The 17,161-nt window shown below is 38.9% G+C and overlaps 1 protein-coding gene across 2 annotated transcripts in view; it reads left to right on the top strand.

The window, feature by feature from the left end:
- Positions 1-2,651: 2,651 nt before the first annotated feature.
- Positions 2,652-17,161, top strand: part of LOC100369742 (twitchin-like) — a 117,211-nt gene continuing 102,701 nt past the window's right edge. For both annotated transcript variants that reach the window (XM_085507767.1, XM_085507766.1), the window contains exons 1-3: positions 2,652-2,742; positions 13,799-14,121; positions 17,025-17,046. In XM_085507767.1, coding sequence (XP_085363893.1) covers positions 13,815-14,121; positions 17,025-17,046 — 329 coding nt within the window. In that variant the 5' untranslated portion in view covers positions 2,652-2,742; positions 13,799-13,814. The remainder of the gene's footprint in view (positions 2,743-13,798; positions 14,122-17,024; positions 17,047-17,161) is intronic.

The following is a 17,161-nucleotide window of genomic DNA, read 5'->3' as shown; positions in this document are numbered from 1 at the left end:
TTTAAAGATATTCGTCAAAATTCCACGTGACAACTTTTAGAATGTGTTGGTCTTCTGTATTTGTTTTACTACCATTACTCTTAGATACTATAATAGTGTGATCCGAGACTCGGAACGCATTGGAATGAATATCACACAAATGATAAAATACAGTCACAATGTATGAAAATGATACCTCATATAAACGAGAGTAAATCCTATTTGGAATTCATCCAATAGATATATTACATGTAAACTCGCATAAATCAAGAAGTAGCGAACATGTTAAAATAAAATATTTTCGAAACTGTCATACACCGATATATTATATCTTGTACGTTCTGAGCTGTCTCGGTTTGACCTTTATAGGATTTATTTCTAATCGCTATAATCGAATATGCAAATATTCAACATTTTCTTTTAAAGATTTGTCATTTCGAGTTTCTTTATTTTTTATTTCGGTCACGGGGATTTGCATAATTTATCCCACAAATTAATACTTGATAATTAAATGGACGGTGTTCTTCGCAACGTGTCGTAAAATACATTGTTTATACGAAATTTAAACGCGCGCTCCGTGACGACGCCGACGACTGCTATTCAAATGAACCACATCGTTTGCAACTTACAGATTCTTATCCTTACCAGTCAGTCAGATTACAGCTCCCTGGTCAGATTAATTTCAACAACTCGGTTGGTTAACAATAAACTATAATGTAGTTTTTTAGATCTGCAAAGAGTGTCAAGGCTTGTACCTTGTGAAATCAAAGCGAGCTCCTTTCTATGTCGATATGTAAAGGTTTCACACCATAATTATAATATAAAGAGCGAGGTCACATAGCCGAGACACATACGATGGAGGATTCTCTCTCTGTTTTGCAAGGGGTCGTATAGTTCTATTGCACACTGTTTAAGCCGTATGATTTGTAAGTGACATATTTATATTTAGAGTGTGTATACTCAACTTTTCTAATATTGTCATTATCAGCCTGGATGGATTTCTGTGATAATGCTTACTATGGCCAGGGTAAACACTTGACAAATCAGACTTATTTTAATTTTCCAAACTGTGGGTACTTGTTTCATTTGCCCTGCTTAGTATGAGACCAAAACAGATGCCATTTCGAAAGAAAGTGGGTAACATTTTGAACTTTTAGGGATTCTAATCAGCACCTGAAAGATCTCAGATATATGATAGACAAAAATATAATTGTTTTTATTCACTTTCCGGGTCTGCCGTCATGTGAACACAAACACTTTCAAAACTACGTATGGTGGTATATTTATTATTACGTATTACGTGACGATTTAAATAATGGCTCTCCAATGTTTGTTCTGACATGGATGAGAAAGCAAGCGCGGGTTATCTTTACATTCGACTTACGTATCATCCAAACACCAGACTAAATTCCCAGCTTTGATAATAACACAAATCATCCATCATCGGAAGTTGACTATAGACTACAACCGAGGATAATATAGCGTGTTCATTGCATATACGCTGTCTGTTTTGGGTGATGTGACTCTCATCTCGGTGACAGCGCTTTTCAATTTCACGCACTGTCCACATTTGACGCCTTCGCTGTACAAACAATCATTTAGCACCCTTGGCACAATTCTTAGATGTATAACAGTTCAACCACAGAATGCGTGCAAATTCCGTTATCTGGATATTTCATTGGATGTTTAATTCGACAAGTAATTATGGTATGTCCATCTATATCTTATCCGATAAATCACCATCGTATGGTATAAGGCACGACCCCCCCCCCATTCTACACGGGACATGCCAAAAACTAGCAAATAGATTATAAGAAGTAAATAACGAGAAGCAAAGTGAATTCTTCTTGAAAAAAAAGTATACACAGTCGAAAAAAGAAGAAAAAAGTGCTTCAAATCAGGGACCCGCGCAGAAGAAATGAATCACTATTAGTTTTCAGTGTCAGCATATTTAAATGTTCGCATTTTCTGATAAATGTCTCGAATATTCCACCGAAATTTGGTATGAAACATAGTTCTCGCGAGACGCTGAGTTATCTAACTCCTGGTACTGAATTGCGAAACATGTCAGACATCCATCAGCAAGATTAACGAAATGATTTGCTGATACACCGGACGGTTCCCCTAGCTTAGCGCAAAAATTAGTTCGACAAGATTACGTCATTGGTACTACACGCTACTTCCATAACAACTGTCCCCGCCGTCGCTAAGGACTCCTCAGTTACCTTCCAGTTCACTCGTTAATAAGTTGGCAACAGTTGCCTGTCTTGTCAAATTGGCTGACACATCAAGGGGATCACACTGTGTGTTCTCTATGAGGTGGTAAGCTGGTGAAGATTTAAACCAAATTGCTATTTTACCTTATAACTCGTATTGCAACGCCGGTTGTCAGCGTGCGACTCAGATCGTGAACTGAAAAGCATTATTTTTTATTTGCGGTCAATATTCATGTGGCCGACTTAGCAACTCCAAACCAAGCACAAATCTCCTGGATTGACCATAACCACACATGTTGGCATAACTCATCGCGGCAGGCACTGTGCAAGAAAGCAGCTGTCCAATATTAGCTGACAACATAGGGGGTCCCCCATCCCGTCTTCGAGCTGACTACATTTCTACGAACCATATTTGGCGAAGGCCAAAGTGTGCGGTAGCGTATTAGGTTTCCTCGGCATTTGAAGCATACTTCTAATAGGGAGGTTTTCTCCGATCGATGTGTTCCAGCCCGCAACCGCTGTAGATGTTCGTTTCCCGACCTTAACGGTGAGTGAACTCCATTTTTATCCTTTATAATAATTTACATCGTTGGCTCGGTAGTTCATGGTGGATTTTGCGATGATGACAAAAAAAGACGCCCAAAATGACAGAAATGTTACAGATTTCTGATGAATGTAGACGGGACGTTTATCGATTTAAACATGGATGACATTATTTAGTATCTCATGACATATGTTGAACGGCGAAATGATCGTATTTCCCAAATAGCGTTCAGATGTGAGATCACAAAAATCCAGACCACGAAATCATACAATTGCCAGTCATGGCTCATGCACTTTTATTGCAAAAAACACTATTATACTAAGATCCCAATCAAATTAATGTATTCACGTTCCAAGTTAGAATTCAGTACTACTGTCGAATCAGTATTTAAGCTTGTCATATCAACGTACCGACCCCCAAAATAATTCAAACTACTTGGCGCACACCCGATGGGCCATTATACCTGAGAGTATATCGACAATTATTAAATAGCATTTAATTGTAGTCTGCCTTTGAGTATGTTGAAATATATTGTCAAAAATGGCGGCCATACGAGAAAGTATTGCAGGAATTCCGTTAAATACCAGCGTTGTATTTATATATCTGCTTGCCGATGATTACAACAAGATATGAAATTCCCACAACGATGATTAAGTGCGTCCATATAACAAGTCTGTGCTTCGAAAATAATGAAGTGTATGGCTTCCCTTGATTTCTTTTTCAATATTATGGTTAGGGATGGAATAGGTTTGTTTGTTTTCACTCCCAAGAGCGATTGTTTATCATGGGGCCCTGTCCTCGACAAGGGCCTACGCCAACACTCCTCTTCATTTCTCAAGGAGGGTCAATTCTTACGACGAAAATAAATGCTGTTTGTGTTATAAGTTCACAAGTATCCATTCTGAGAAAATTTAAATGTGCGCATACTATTACAGACATTCATAACAAACAGTCACGGTGAAAAGAAAAGTCAACATACGGTCGAGTATAACATGTACCCACAAGTAAGTCCATGTGTATAATAGTAACTCGATTATAGACTGGTTTTAGTATTTCCATATGCACACAAGTCCATACCATGACAGTATAACGCCTCTTTAAACTTATGGTACAGCATATGACAGACGATTGCCAGTGCCATTCCAGTATTGAGCACTTTCGGATAAATACAAATCTTGAAACAAAGTTGAGTGTTTCATATCGGATTATATGTGCTGAGTGCGCACCGCTTTGCAATCTGAAAGATGTGATATTTGAAACTCAGGCTTCAGAGTTAATTTCGCCCACACTCACGCGATAGGTCTTTGCTAATTTTGGAATATACTCCCGTTGTTTCGGAAATTTATTTTTAGAAAATGGCCGCCATTGAAATCAAGAAACTCGATGACTCCCCTCCCAGGGGAGGGGTCTTTTACGCCCATATTGGTTGAAAGTTTTACTATCTTTGCCACCGTGATAACAAATTGTTGTTAGATTATACACCGTGACCATCTCCCACCTATTACGCTTTACACACAGCCCTTCCCTTACCCATGAAATGCGCAGTCACAAAGATGACGTCACAATTTGGTATTCCAAACAGTTGATAAGACGATCGGCTGAAGTATCGTTGCAATACGTAGCAGTCACGTGACCACATAGTTGACTTCAGGCGAGCCGCGGGGCTTTGTCATATGTTGTTTCGTTCAATTCTGAATTATTCAGCCTTGTAACGAGGTAAATTATATTTCATTGATTCAGTAACTAAGGTACCCGTAACTTTCTCGTTGTTGAGTGATTGGCCGGTATGGGAAACTCGCCGAATCCAGTGTTGTCATGGTTACAAGGGAGTCCTTTTTGCAGATGTATCATATCAAGGTTATAATAGTCACGTCTCAAAATAATTAAAATCAAACATCGTCAACCGAGACGTTTTTAAAAACCCATTATTCCAATGTTTATAGTACACTCACCATGGTGGTGGAAGTACGTGCCTGTATGGTGGTATTTATTGACAACAGTATTAGGAACCATGACATGACATGATTTGGAATAAAAACGTTTGCTGTTCATTAAGTAAGACACTTTCTTCATTTGTCGAGTTTTGTATCATAGTTCACCTAGTTTGGACGCCATCCTGAGACGAGGTAGGGGTCAAGGTTCATCCTTTGGAGATAATAATGCCCCAATGAGCGGTGATCGGATAAGATTGATTGCATAATAGAGATACTATACAGTAATTATAAAGTAAGGCAAGGAAGTCTTTCAAAATTAAGATCAAAACACGCCAGTTTCTGATAAATAGTCAGTGCCAGCAACAATATACAACAAACTCGGTTTTCGGTACAATATAAATGACTGTAATATACCATTATTCGATTCGGATGTACAACTCAACACAGTAGCACTATTACTTGTATGGGGGCGGGCTTCTGTGCTCATATACAAGTTATTTTGGCTTTGACACCATTCGGATATCCCAAATACAGAATTTCCAAATACCGAAGCATTGAGTTCACTGTGTCAACTTTTTATTATTGATATATTGAGCATTCATGCGTGACAAATTTAGAACTATGCGTGTCTGTGAGAAACTGCCATATACTAATAGCATGTAAGTATTAAGTCTCTCAGATCGCTATTCCAAAAAAATGAGCACTCAGCCGGCCGCGGTATGGTATGCACTACTCCTCATTATGACGACTCACTAACATGAACATTCATCAAATGTTGTTCCCATGAGTCAACAGAGGCCATCGTCAAATTAAGGTGCTTCATCGCAAGAATATTCATTTACAAAATGTAAACGACCAATGGAGACACTTGCTAAATCACTCACCGGATCACACCAGTAAGTGGGCATCCGCGCAACAAGCGCGCCTATGATAAGAATATGAATTGAAAGTAGTTTACCATAGCAACGAGTTCATGGCCTTGTAGTACGCAAGGCACACTCCGATATGTTTTTGAAATGTAACAGACTTGAAGCTGTGATTGGAATTTCAAAACTATGCAGTACCAGTGGTCAGTAAAGGCACTTGTAATGTTAGCCCTTAAAGTTGAATTTCCATGGTGGTGCTTACAATTTTGATGAATATCCATGAATATCGCGTCTCATTCAATAAAACATCAAACCTACATGATTAAATATGCAATAATCTCAGAAGAATTGTTCGAGCATTTTTCGCAGCCAGACTTTTTTTGTTCTAGGGGGTGGCGTATTCCTATAATTTTATGATGTATATAAGTTTGCTAATTAGGCGACATTTATAAAGAAACAAAACAGTTTATCTGTGTCAGTACGTATACTGACCGTGTCCCAAATCGTGAAGATCACGTAACGTACCTGACTCAGTTCGTCATATACTGGGGGTTATACTGAACTGTGTTCCGTAACGTACAGGTCCCGGAACATGCCTGGCCAACTTGAAACCTTGAACCAGTAAGTATTGTAAGTGCTAACAACTAATTCCCCCAGGCTGGAACGGGATCAGCAGTTTGACTTCAACTTTGCATGATATGGCACGTTGTTGTTTTTATCGTCGTCGTCGCTACTGTTACTATTGTTGGGGTATTGATTTGTGCATAACTATACAATCCACAGATATACTATAGAAATCATAGTTTGCCATCCATGGCACTAAATTCTAGAATTTGCGGTTGTTGAACATTTGTATTTGAGCACCAATTTGAAAAAAAGGTCGTTGACCTCTGTTTTTTAACAAGTAGACTAGAATAATGCTTAGCGTAAAGAAAGAGCTAACATTTCTTTTTAGGTTTTCAGATTAATAAAGTATGATTATCACAAAATTATAAGACAATATAATATATATAATATATGCTTGTATCAAAACAGTGCATTCTGTGTTGTACGTCGGAATATTACAGTTATTCATTATATGTGATACTGAGACAATGATTCGACGAGTTGAGGTCATTATTATTTATAATCACCTACTGGGTACTGAAAACTGTATTTTGAGCAGGTGTCTCCACATAACTGGTAGGTGAGATTCGATTACATCTGACCATGAGCACTACGTCATGATGCTTCTATCAGTTGTATCATGGTTCATTCACCTTGGGGAAAGGTTGTCGCATGAAGACCCAGAATACGTTGGACTTATAACGAACACGGTGCGGCGAGATCACTGTGACGATTAAATCGCCAGTTGGAAAAACTGTATTTAGCCTGTATATATGGATAAATCTCCACGAGGTCCAGTCCCGCTATCGTGTTCCGTCCATCTGACCTTTGACTCGTATCAGCTAAATGCAGTGTCGTCGAGTTACGTGAAAATACGCTGCACAACCATATATATTTGTTTGCATAATTATTACGATCTTAGTCACGTGTCTTGTTCAAAAGGTTTGTACAATCTGAAGTGTCTGTTTCCGCCTCCCTGGATTTTATCATTCGGCGTTGCCATGTGTCATTTCAGTCTTGTCCCTGGCGCATGCGCAGATTAATTGAAAACCACCTTCCGTTGATTCCGGGACACGCTATTTTTTAAAAGAAAACAATCAGAAATTACCCACACACAATGACGCGTATTTTTTTGTTTTTGCCACGGATAAAATATGGAATAAGATTGTTAATTTATGTTATGACTATGGTTTACAGGCTTTGGGCATCGCAGGCGTCTCCTATTTTAAGATTTCTGTGAATAAGTTTATGGCCGGGTTATCAGTCAATGTCATGAACCCGTTGTGTTATATCCAAACGGTATACAACCTACGCTCTTCCGGAACATCCGGGTTTTGTCCAGTGAGTTTCGAGTGTCGCCTGGCAACTAGTAAGGTCTGATTCGGAATCTCCGATAACAGAACAACCCCTGTAAAATGACAGATATATGGGAGCTTAAATCAAACCAATAAAGACATCGTATTAGAGGTCAGTGAATGAACTGTATTTATTTATTTCCGCCAAAGAATGATGACAGAATGCGTTTTAACAACAGACGTTTAAAACAATGTTTGACCGACGAGCAGATATACAAGTGTCGGTTTTGACTAAATATTTATGTTCTGTGGAACTCTTAAACCCTAATGGTGACGAAAGGTTGAACGAGTGTTGATGCTTCTCAGTCACCTTTCACAGGAGAGTTGGGTTTACTTTGCCGTATATCACAGAGAGAGAGAGAGGAAAACGTTTTTTCATCACCATAACAAGTAGGTCTACATATTCAAATTGTAAGGTTAAACAATCGAAGCATTTTCTTCGATACAATGTGCTCGTCATCCCTTTCATCTGACTCGAACTAACTTATTGAAAATCACACTCAGCTTTGTCTCCATGATAGACCCATGCTCAACTGACAATGGCTGAAGTAGAGAAATCTTGTATTCTGAAAAAGGAGTGACCGTCTGACTGAATCTCGTACACAGTGACATATCTCATGTTCAACCCATGACTTGCTAGACACTGTGAATATTGACACTCCGTTAGATTTTTGAGAAAGTGGAGGATAAAATGATATTTCCAACATTCACAGATTTTTGACTTTTGAATACTACTTTGTCACATGACTTGTTTTCATAAATTATAATGAGGGCAATTGAATGTTGAAACAAATACTTGACTTTTTGGTAAGATTGTATTACTACAACCACTGCACATCTTGGCTCATGTTAGAATGTTGTCTTATTTCTATCCATCTTCTATAAGATGTATGTGAAGAGACGCATGTGGTCATCCGGTTGTCGGATCAATGAGCTGTCAGACCAATAAGATTACCACCGTCCACGTTATCTATCACGATTCCAGTGGCGTTCTTGTTTCTATGCGATGGCGGATGGGCCAGAAAGCAGCCAAACATTATATATACACAAACGTTAATATTATTGTTAGAAACACGTGTATGAGAAATGTCACAGGTCCTAAGCAATTTCTGAAAGCTATGTCAAGCATAACTATATAAACAGTAGTTATATTTTGGTTTCCCGAGATTATAGCCCAACTATAGCTGCGAACGAGGACAATAAAAATGGCGGACGCGATGTCGTACCCGGACAATCATATCACGTTTCAGTGAAACCCACAATTGACCTATCGGGATCTCAATATCATTGATTATTTTTGTGTACGTAATGTGGCGATAGTCTACGGGGTCAGGCCAACCACAAGTGACTACAAGTGACATTTGCCAACCAGTCAGTCCTTGACGTCCCGGTGACGTCCCCACGTTATATGAATTCATCATCGCACTGTATATACATACATTCAAGTAGAGTAGCAAATAATTTACAATTTATTATTTTGTAAAGTTCGAGGACCGAGTTTTCAAATGACATAGTTAAGAAAACACCTGTCTCTGTTTCACCTTAATACTGTCACAACCCGTTTTGACATTGTTGGACGCCACAAAAATTTGCTAAAACTAAAATACACGAAGAAAACACTTACTTCAACCTCTGGGTAGTTAAATACGTTCGAATGTACGTACACGTGTGAGTAATTACTGCTGCCTTTTGAAATGCTATATCATAAGCGGTGCCATTATCACGTGACATGTCTGTCCATGAAGTAGTTATGAAACTCGCCATTTTGTCCTCCAAATATCTATCTAACTATTATTTAAAGGGTCATGGCTAATACGGTCAGCTATTACAAGGATTCCATTGAATTCTGTCGTAGATATTTTGTATTTCTTTCAACTTTTCCCCTCGGCGATAAATTACAAGTATCTCTCTATCATACCTTGACTTGGCAAATAAATCATTATTTTTGAAATGTCGCAAAGTCTTTCTGTAAAAGTAGACAGACGCTTACATACTCGGCATCTGAATGAACATATGTTGGGGAATGTCTTGTCTAACGGTTTCACAACTTATCCATTAAAGGCACGCAACAGCATTTTTCCAAGTGGTGTCATTTAAAATGTGTTATTAAACATAACACCAGAACAATCAAGCATTTTTGAGTGAAAATCAATCGGGTGTGAAATTGTGGTCTAGTCAAAATGGAGTACTCAGCTGAAACAACTATTCCAATATTGTCAGTGTCTGTTTGGTTGAATCAACTTGCATACTATTATCATATTTAATTGCGTACACGTCGAATTCATTGGACATATATGCAAAATAAACCTATCTCTCAAGTTTTACGATATAATTAGACTGGATCAAGTTTTACAATAAGATTTGAATTGTGGTGATATGATTCACTATTTTTTAAAAAGAATTTATTTATTTATAGAAAAATAAACAAAAAAATAATCATCTACGGAGAGACTAACTGCAATGTGAAACATACCAGTCTTATAAATGACTCCCTATATGCAAGGTACACGTACGGCATTCACCCCATCAATAATGTTGGATCTGTAGTCAAAGGAATATTATTTTCAGAAATATGCCAAAAGACGAACGACTAAACAAAGATGTCTCCCTGAACGACTTTGTGTATATTCATATTCGTCATTATGACGTCACAGAGGTCATGTATTCCAATTCAATTGGGTTTGCGAGTAAAAACGTGATGTGAAACCTCTGATTTGAATGTTCAATGAACACCATGACGTCATTGTGTTAGTCTCGTACGTCATTCATGAATATGTTACGAGTAGCATGTATGCCCGGGGTCACTTAATGCAAATCACATTATGGGGACGTGCCGCCCTTTGGGGTCGTAATTTTTAGCTGTTTGGTCTAGAATGGGTTATAGATTTGCTTGCCTTTAAGGTCCAATATCAGGTTTGCCTGTCTAGGATAGGGATGGTATATGTTTTTTTTTAATTTCCATGTATTTACTCAAGTTTTAGTACTTTTATTGATGCGTCCGATGATGAGTAGATTCAACCTATAACCCTAACCCTGCAGTAGATGGAGGGTCTATGCTATAACCGAATAAATTTAGTGACAAAAAAAGTCTCTGATGGGATATAACAAATCACTATTTGGTCTATAATGGGGCATGGTTTTTGATGTGAAAATGGTCTACAGTGGGGTCTGGTGTTTTACTTCCCGGTCGCACACCTCTACCAAACTGAAGAGCCAGTGCCCGGACATGTATGTTTTGTTGACTTGGATATGTAAGATGGTTCATTTATTTCACTTACATTTCTGGATTAGCGATTAGAAGACCCTTTTCCGAGGAGTCATTTACGAGTCATCGGAGCATTGCACTTCATATGTCCATAGGAATGCCTTCCAGCAGAGTTTTCCAATATTACGTGAAGGGTTTCTTATCAAGGTGCATTCTGGGTTTATTGTCTTATAACAGCATTTGATGAAGAACGTGTCTGCAATATGATCAGTAAACATCATACCCATGTGGTCCAAATAGGAGACGTTGGAAGCAGACTCGTTTAAACTCTCTGCTCTTTAACATCGCACGTATTCCATCGAGTTTGAATTATCAATGCAGCGTTGAACTTGACTGTACAGCCCGTAGTCACGTGTTGGCAATCAATCAATTGAACTTGGGTTCTGAAGGAGTGCATATAAACATTTATACTATCTAATGTATGCCCTGAATTTAACCTTTTGAAATCGCATCTGTGTGAGATTTGTTTTCACTTTAATTTCTAACTAATTTACAAAAATACCCTAAACTGTTTGAGCCAAATAATATAACATTTAGCTTGTAAGGTTGAAATTTCGAACTTATTGTAGAAATGTCTTGGCCTCTAATAACTACGAATGAGTTGGACATTGCGATTTCAAGCTTTTGGAATAACTATAGTTGATAGAAGAGACGAATGCAATTTCTTTCCGCATATGCTGTAACAGCACCACTAGGTTTCTCAACTATCATATTTCTAAATATTTGCCACGTCTCTGCTTAATATTTACTTATTAGCGTGTGGTGGTAGTCATTGTACTGTGCTTTTTACTTTGCTCGTATCATTAGTGGGAAAGAAAGGTATATAAGGGGAAAATGTCTGTCTTCGTAGTTGTCGTTTTTGCGTTGTTGTTGTGATTGTTGTTATCTTCGTAAACTGTGTGTTTTGTGGTTACAAAAGCTTAATCAATCAATCAATATTTTTGATATCTCAAAAGACAAAGTTCCTGCACGTATATTTTCCAAGATACTAGTGATACAACACTAAATTGGAAAATATTTTAAAATATAATAAAAAAGAAAATGATAGTAATATTATAATACAAAATACATGCTGTATAATACACGTTCAAGTGCACGTGTCATGTATAAATCACAAACTACTAGTATTATGCATAATATATTCGACCAAATTCAAGATGGCAGAATGTCTCTTGGTTATGCATGGATGGATTTTGTTGACACTTACATACATTAATCATCGTGGGGCTTTGGTGTACCGTTTGTCTTACTACCAGTATTTACGATTGCCGACTAGTGGCAATTTTGTTTAACGAATGCTTTTCGACATATTTCGCCCGATGATAAGTACACCAATATGCTTTATGGCATATAGTTCCTGTGTCACCTGACGTGATTGCATTGGTTTGCATTCATAAGTAAAACATCATATCAGATGTATGGACATGATGCATTCGTTCTAAGCTCTTTCTCAGAATTGCCGATTCGTTGCCGTTGAAGTCAGAAGTTGCTCACTGTTTTCAGCTATCATGACGACACAGTACGACTTTATATTCTACAGGAAATGTCCTAAACACCATGAATGTCAGGACACATATATTAAATCAAGAATATGAAAAAACACGTGACGCCACTAGACGGCCATTTCCTTGAACCATGTCGTTTTAACAAATCGTGAAACAACGACATCCATTTATGTAACGCTTTATAATGTTTCCGAACTCTTTAATTTTAATGTATTACACGTATCTATGCATGTTTCCGTTTGCAACGTGTGGTTAATCCTAGTCGTAAAAACAATTCATGTTAGCACAGTCACTCTCCTAGTAGATGTTAGGTACATTTTTCCATGCACTAACTTGAAAACAAACATTTGACGGGCTTAAGGCTGCTACTTAATTGAATTACTATTCATGGCATTTGATTTGTCCTTGTTATTTTATTTTATTTTGCAATTTAAAACATAAATAAAAAATAATCACTAAAAATAGTACAATTAAAAAATGGAGAAAATTTTGAAATGAAATAGAAAGAAGGGAATAATTTCATTTTTGATCTGATTTTTTTGCTTTGAAATATTTGTCTTATTTTTATTTAAATAATTTCTGCTTTTTAATTAATTTTAATATGGGTATCTTTGTTTCACGTTTTTATTGTTAATTTTATATTGTAAGACAAACTAATCAAGACAAGAGAAAACTCTCCTGTCCTACACGCATGTACAAATTTGTGTGGCCACCCGGCGAGAATTCAATGCAAGCTGGTTTTTGTACCAGTTCTCGTCTATATATACAAGAACATAACAAAAATGAAAGCTGACAAGACTGGCATTAACTTATCAAAATATGTTTATTTATAATAGCAAAATATTATTCACATGCGGGACCCTTGTCACATTAACACCTCCCAAATAAGGATAGTCAAGGAGACAGTTCTATTTATTTATTTCTGTCATCTGTGGTGAATGAGCATTGAACAAACAAAAGCAACTATTACAAGTTCCAATCCATTTATATTTCCTGTGCTGATGGCGATGAACCAACAAAATAAACATACACATATTAATAGTTGTCATTTAATGCCACTCAGCGAATTTAGTCCAGGCATAGAATCGTGAAAATATTCACATACCCAATCATGCATCCCGTGGGAAGTTCGCCGCCACAGTGGGCGGTACACACATCTCTGCATTTCCAGGTTTTTGCCAGGGACCTGCTGAAAATACCACATTTGTGACATGACATAACAGCTGCTGGTCGCTTAAGATCCAATATAAATATCTGTTAGTGTATTTATGGCAACTTTGTATACTATCAAAATAACTGTCTCGAAATAACTTACATCGCCCTCTACGTCAATCCGCAGTGCGTTCACATAAATGATGCGTATGTGAATGGGGTTATCACAAAGACAAAAGGGATGCTTTTCGTTCTATTGAAAAGTTAAGATAATTCGGTGTTGCTTATTCTCCTGTTTTTCTTCGGGTTATTCAAAACTTCAATAACGGAATCCATGTTCCATATTTTTAACTGAATTTCCTTTTCTTGATTCCAGGTACTAAACTTTCATCATGGTGAAACCAGGCGAAATTGGGCCAACCTTTGTGCAGAAGCCGTACATCAATCAATCTTCGGATGGACGAGTCCTGACATTCGCGTGTAAAATTGCCGGGAATCCAAAACCGTCAATCACGTGGTATCGTGGCAACGACGAAATCCGGGATGGCGGTCGCTATTTCATGGATGTTTTGCCCGAAGGGAACGCTTACGTGGTCTCCTTGGAGATTGATTCTGTGACACCGAGTGATGGCGGCAATTATAAGATTGTTGCCAAGAATCAGTTTGGACAGACCAGTGGCAACATTGCGTTGAATTTTGGTAAGTACTTCTGTGTGTTTGTAATATTAGCCAGATATTCACTCTGACGACAGAAAATATTTCGTGTCGTACTTTAATGTTTGGCTTACCCGTAATGAAATGGAGTGAATTTGGGTAACTCATTATAGTGGCAAAATGTCTGTCGTCCAGCATCGTCGTCCTAAACTTTTCTTGTGGTCGCAATATGTCTTGAATCCCTTTAAATTGTGTCTTTAAAATATCACTTTGAGTAACTTAACTTCTAATTACGTGATTACTATCAAACTTATATATGGTTAATCTGTATGCATAGATGACCTTCCCCAACCTATGCTATAATCCTGCCAACCCTTTGTAGTGCAGCATCCCATCTTATACTGTGATCTGCCCCACCCATGTAATGATATCCCCACCCTATGCTATAATCCTGCCTACCCTTTGTAGTGCAGCATCCCATCTTATACTGTGATCTGCCCCACCTATGTAATGATATCCCCACCCTATGCTATAATCCTGCCAACCCTTTGTAGTGCAGCTTCCCATCTTATACTGTGATCTGCCCCACCCATGTAATGATATCCCCACCCTATGCTATAATCCTGCCTACCCTTTGTAGTGCAGCATCCCATCTTATACTGTGATCTGCCCCACCTATGTAATGATATCCCCACCCTATGCTATAATCCTGCCAACCCTTTGTAGTGCAGCTTCCCATCTTATACTGTGATCTGCCCCACCCATGTAATGATATCCCCACCCTATGCTATAATCCTGCCAACCCTTTGTAGTGCAGCTTCCCATCTTATACTGTGATCTGCCCCACCCATGTAATGATATCCCCACCCTATGCTATAATCCTGCCAACCCTTTGTAGTGCAGCTTCCCATCTTATACTGTGATCTGCCCCACCCATGTAATGATATCCCCACCCTATGCTATAATCCTGCCAACCCTTTGTAGTGCAGCTTCCCATCTTATACTGTGATCTGCCCCACCCATGTAATGATATCCCCACCCTATGCTATAATCCTGCCAACCCTTTGTAGTGCAGCTTCCCATCTTATACTGTGATCTGCCCCACCTATGTAATGATATCCCCACCCTATGCTATAATCCTGCCTACCCTTTGTAGTGCAGCATCCCATCTTATACTGTGATTTGCCCCACCCATGTAATGATATCCCCACCCTATGCTATAATCCTGCCAACCCTTTGTAGTGCAGCATCCCATCTTATACTGTGATCTGCCCCACCTATGTAATGATATCCCCACCCTATGCTATAATCCTGCCAACCCTTTGTAGTGCAGCTTCCCATCTTATACTGTGATCTGCCCCACCCATGTAATGATATCCCCACCCTATGCTATAATCCTGCCAACCCTTTGTAGTGCAGCTTCCCATCTTATACTGTGATCTGCCCCACCTATGTAATGATATCCCCACCCTATGCTATAATCCTGCCTACCCTTTGTAGTGCAGCATCCCATCTTATACTGTGATCTGCCCCACCTATGTAATGATATCCCTATCCTATGCTATAATCCTGCCAACCCTTTGTAGTGCGACTTCCCATCTTATACTGTGATTTGCCCCACCTATGTAATGATATCCCCACCCTATGCTATAATCCTGCCTACCCTTTGTAGTGCAGCATCCCATCTTATACTGTAATTTGCCCCACCTATGTAATGATATCTCCACCCTATGCTATAATCCTGCCAACCCTTTGTTGTGCAGCTTCCCATCTTATACTGTGATCTGCCCCACCTATGTAATGATATCCCCACCCTATGCTATAATCCTGCCAACCCTTTGTAGTGCAGCTTCCCATCTTATACTGTGATTTGCCCCACCCATGTAATGATATCCCCACCCTATGCTATAATCCTGCCAACCCTTTGTAGTGCAGCTTCCCATCTTATACTGTGATCTGCCCCACCTATGTAATGATATCCCCACCCTATGCTATAATCCTGCCAACCCTTTGTAGTGCAGCTTCCCATCTTATACTGTGATTTGCCCCACCTATGTAATGATATCCCCACACTATGCTATAATCCTGCCAACCCTTTGTAGTGCAGCTTCCCATCTTATACTGTGATTTGCCCCACCTATGTAATGATATCCCCACACTATGCTATAATCCTGCCTACCCTTTGTAGTGCAGCTTCCCATCTTATACTGTAATTTGCCCCACCTATGTAATGATATCTCCACCCTATGCTATAATCCTGCCAACCCTTTGTTGTGCAGCTTCCCATCTTATACTGTGATCTGCCCCACCTATGTAATGATATCCCCACCCTATGCTATAATCCTGCCAACCCTTTGTAGTGCAGCTTCCCATCTTATACTGTGATTTGCCCCACCCATGTAATGATATCCCCACCCTATGCTATAATCCTGCCAACCCTTTGTAGTGCAGCTTCCCATCTTATACTGTGATCTGCCCCACCTATGTAATGATATCCCCACCCTATGCTATAATCCTGCCAACCCTTTGTAGTGCAGCTTCCCATCTTATACTGTGATTTGCCCCACCTATGTAATGATATCCCCACACTATGCTATAATCCTGCCAACCCTTTGTAGTGCAGCTTCCCATCTTATACTGTGATTTGCCCCACCTATGTAATGATATCCCCACACTATGCTATAATCCTGCCTACCCTTTGTAGTGCAGCTTCCCATCTTATACTGTAATTTGCCCCACCTATGTAATGATATCCCCACCCTATGCTATGTTCTTCCAACCCTTACTTATACAGGGCATGCATATAACTATGTTTAAAATTTGTCTTGGACGTTTTTTTTAGTATAACTGTCTGGGGCACTCAAATGACGTGGCACATGCCGATCACCACATATTTAAACATTGTTTTCTGAATATAATTTTATGTCATTCTTATCTCTGTTTAATAGGTCAGGATCCAGCGGATACTGGGTAAGTTTTTAATGCTGGGCTTTACACTTACGTTACACCCGCCTCCCCCATTCTCAACGTATGTTGGCGCCATACAGGCTCGGTTTTGGGACTTTAGTGTTTTTTTGAAGCGACA

Source organism: Saccoglossus kowalevskii, chromosome 14 (genome assembly GCF_978046115.1).
Source record: "Saccoglossus kowalevskii chromosome 14, keSacKowa6.1, whole genome shotgun sequence".
Classification (NCBI taxonomy): Eukaryota; Metazoa; Hemichordata; class Enteropneusta; family Harrimaniidae; genus Saccoglossus; species Saccoglossus kowalevskii.
Note: the sequence above shows the minus strand (reverse complement) of the source record. Positions and strands in the feature narration are given on the sequence as shown.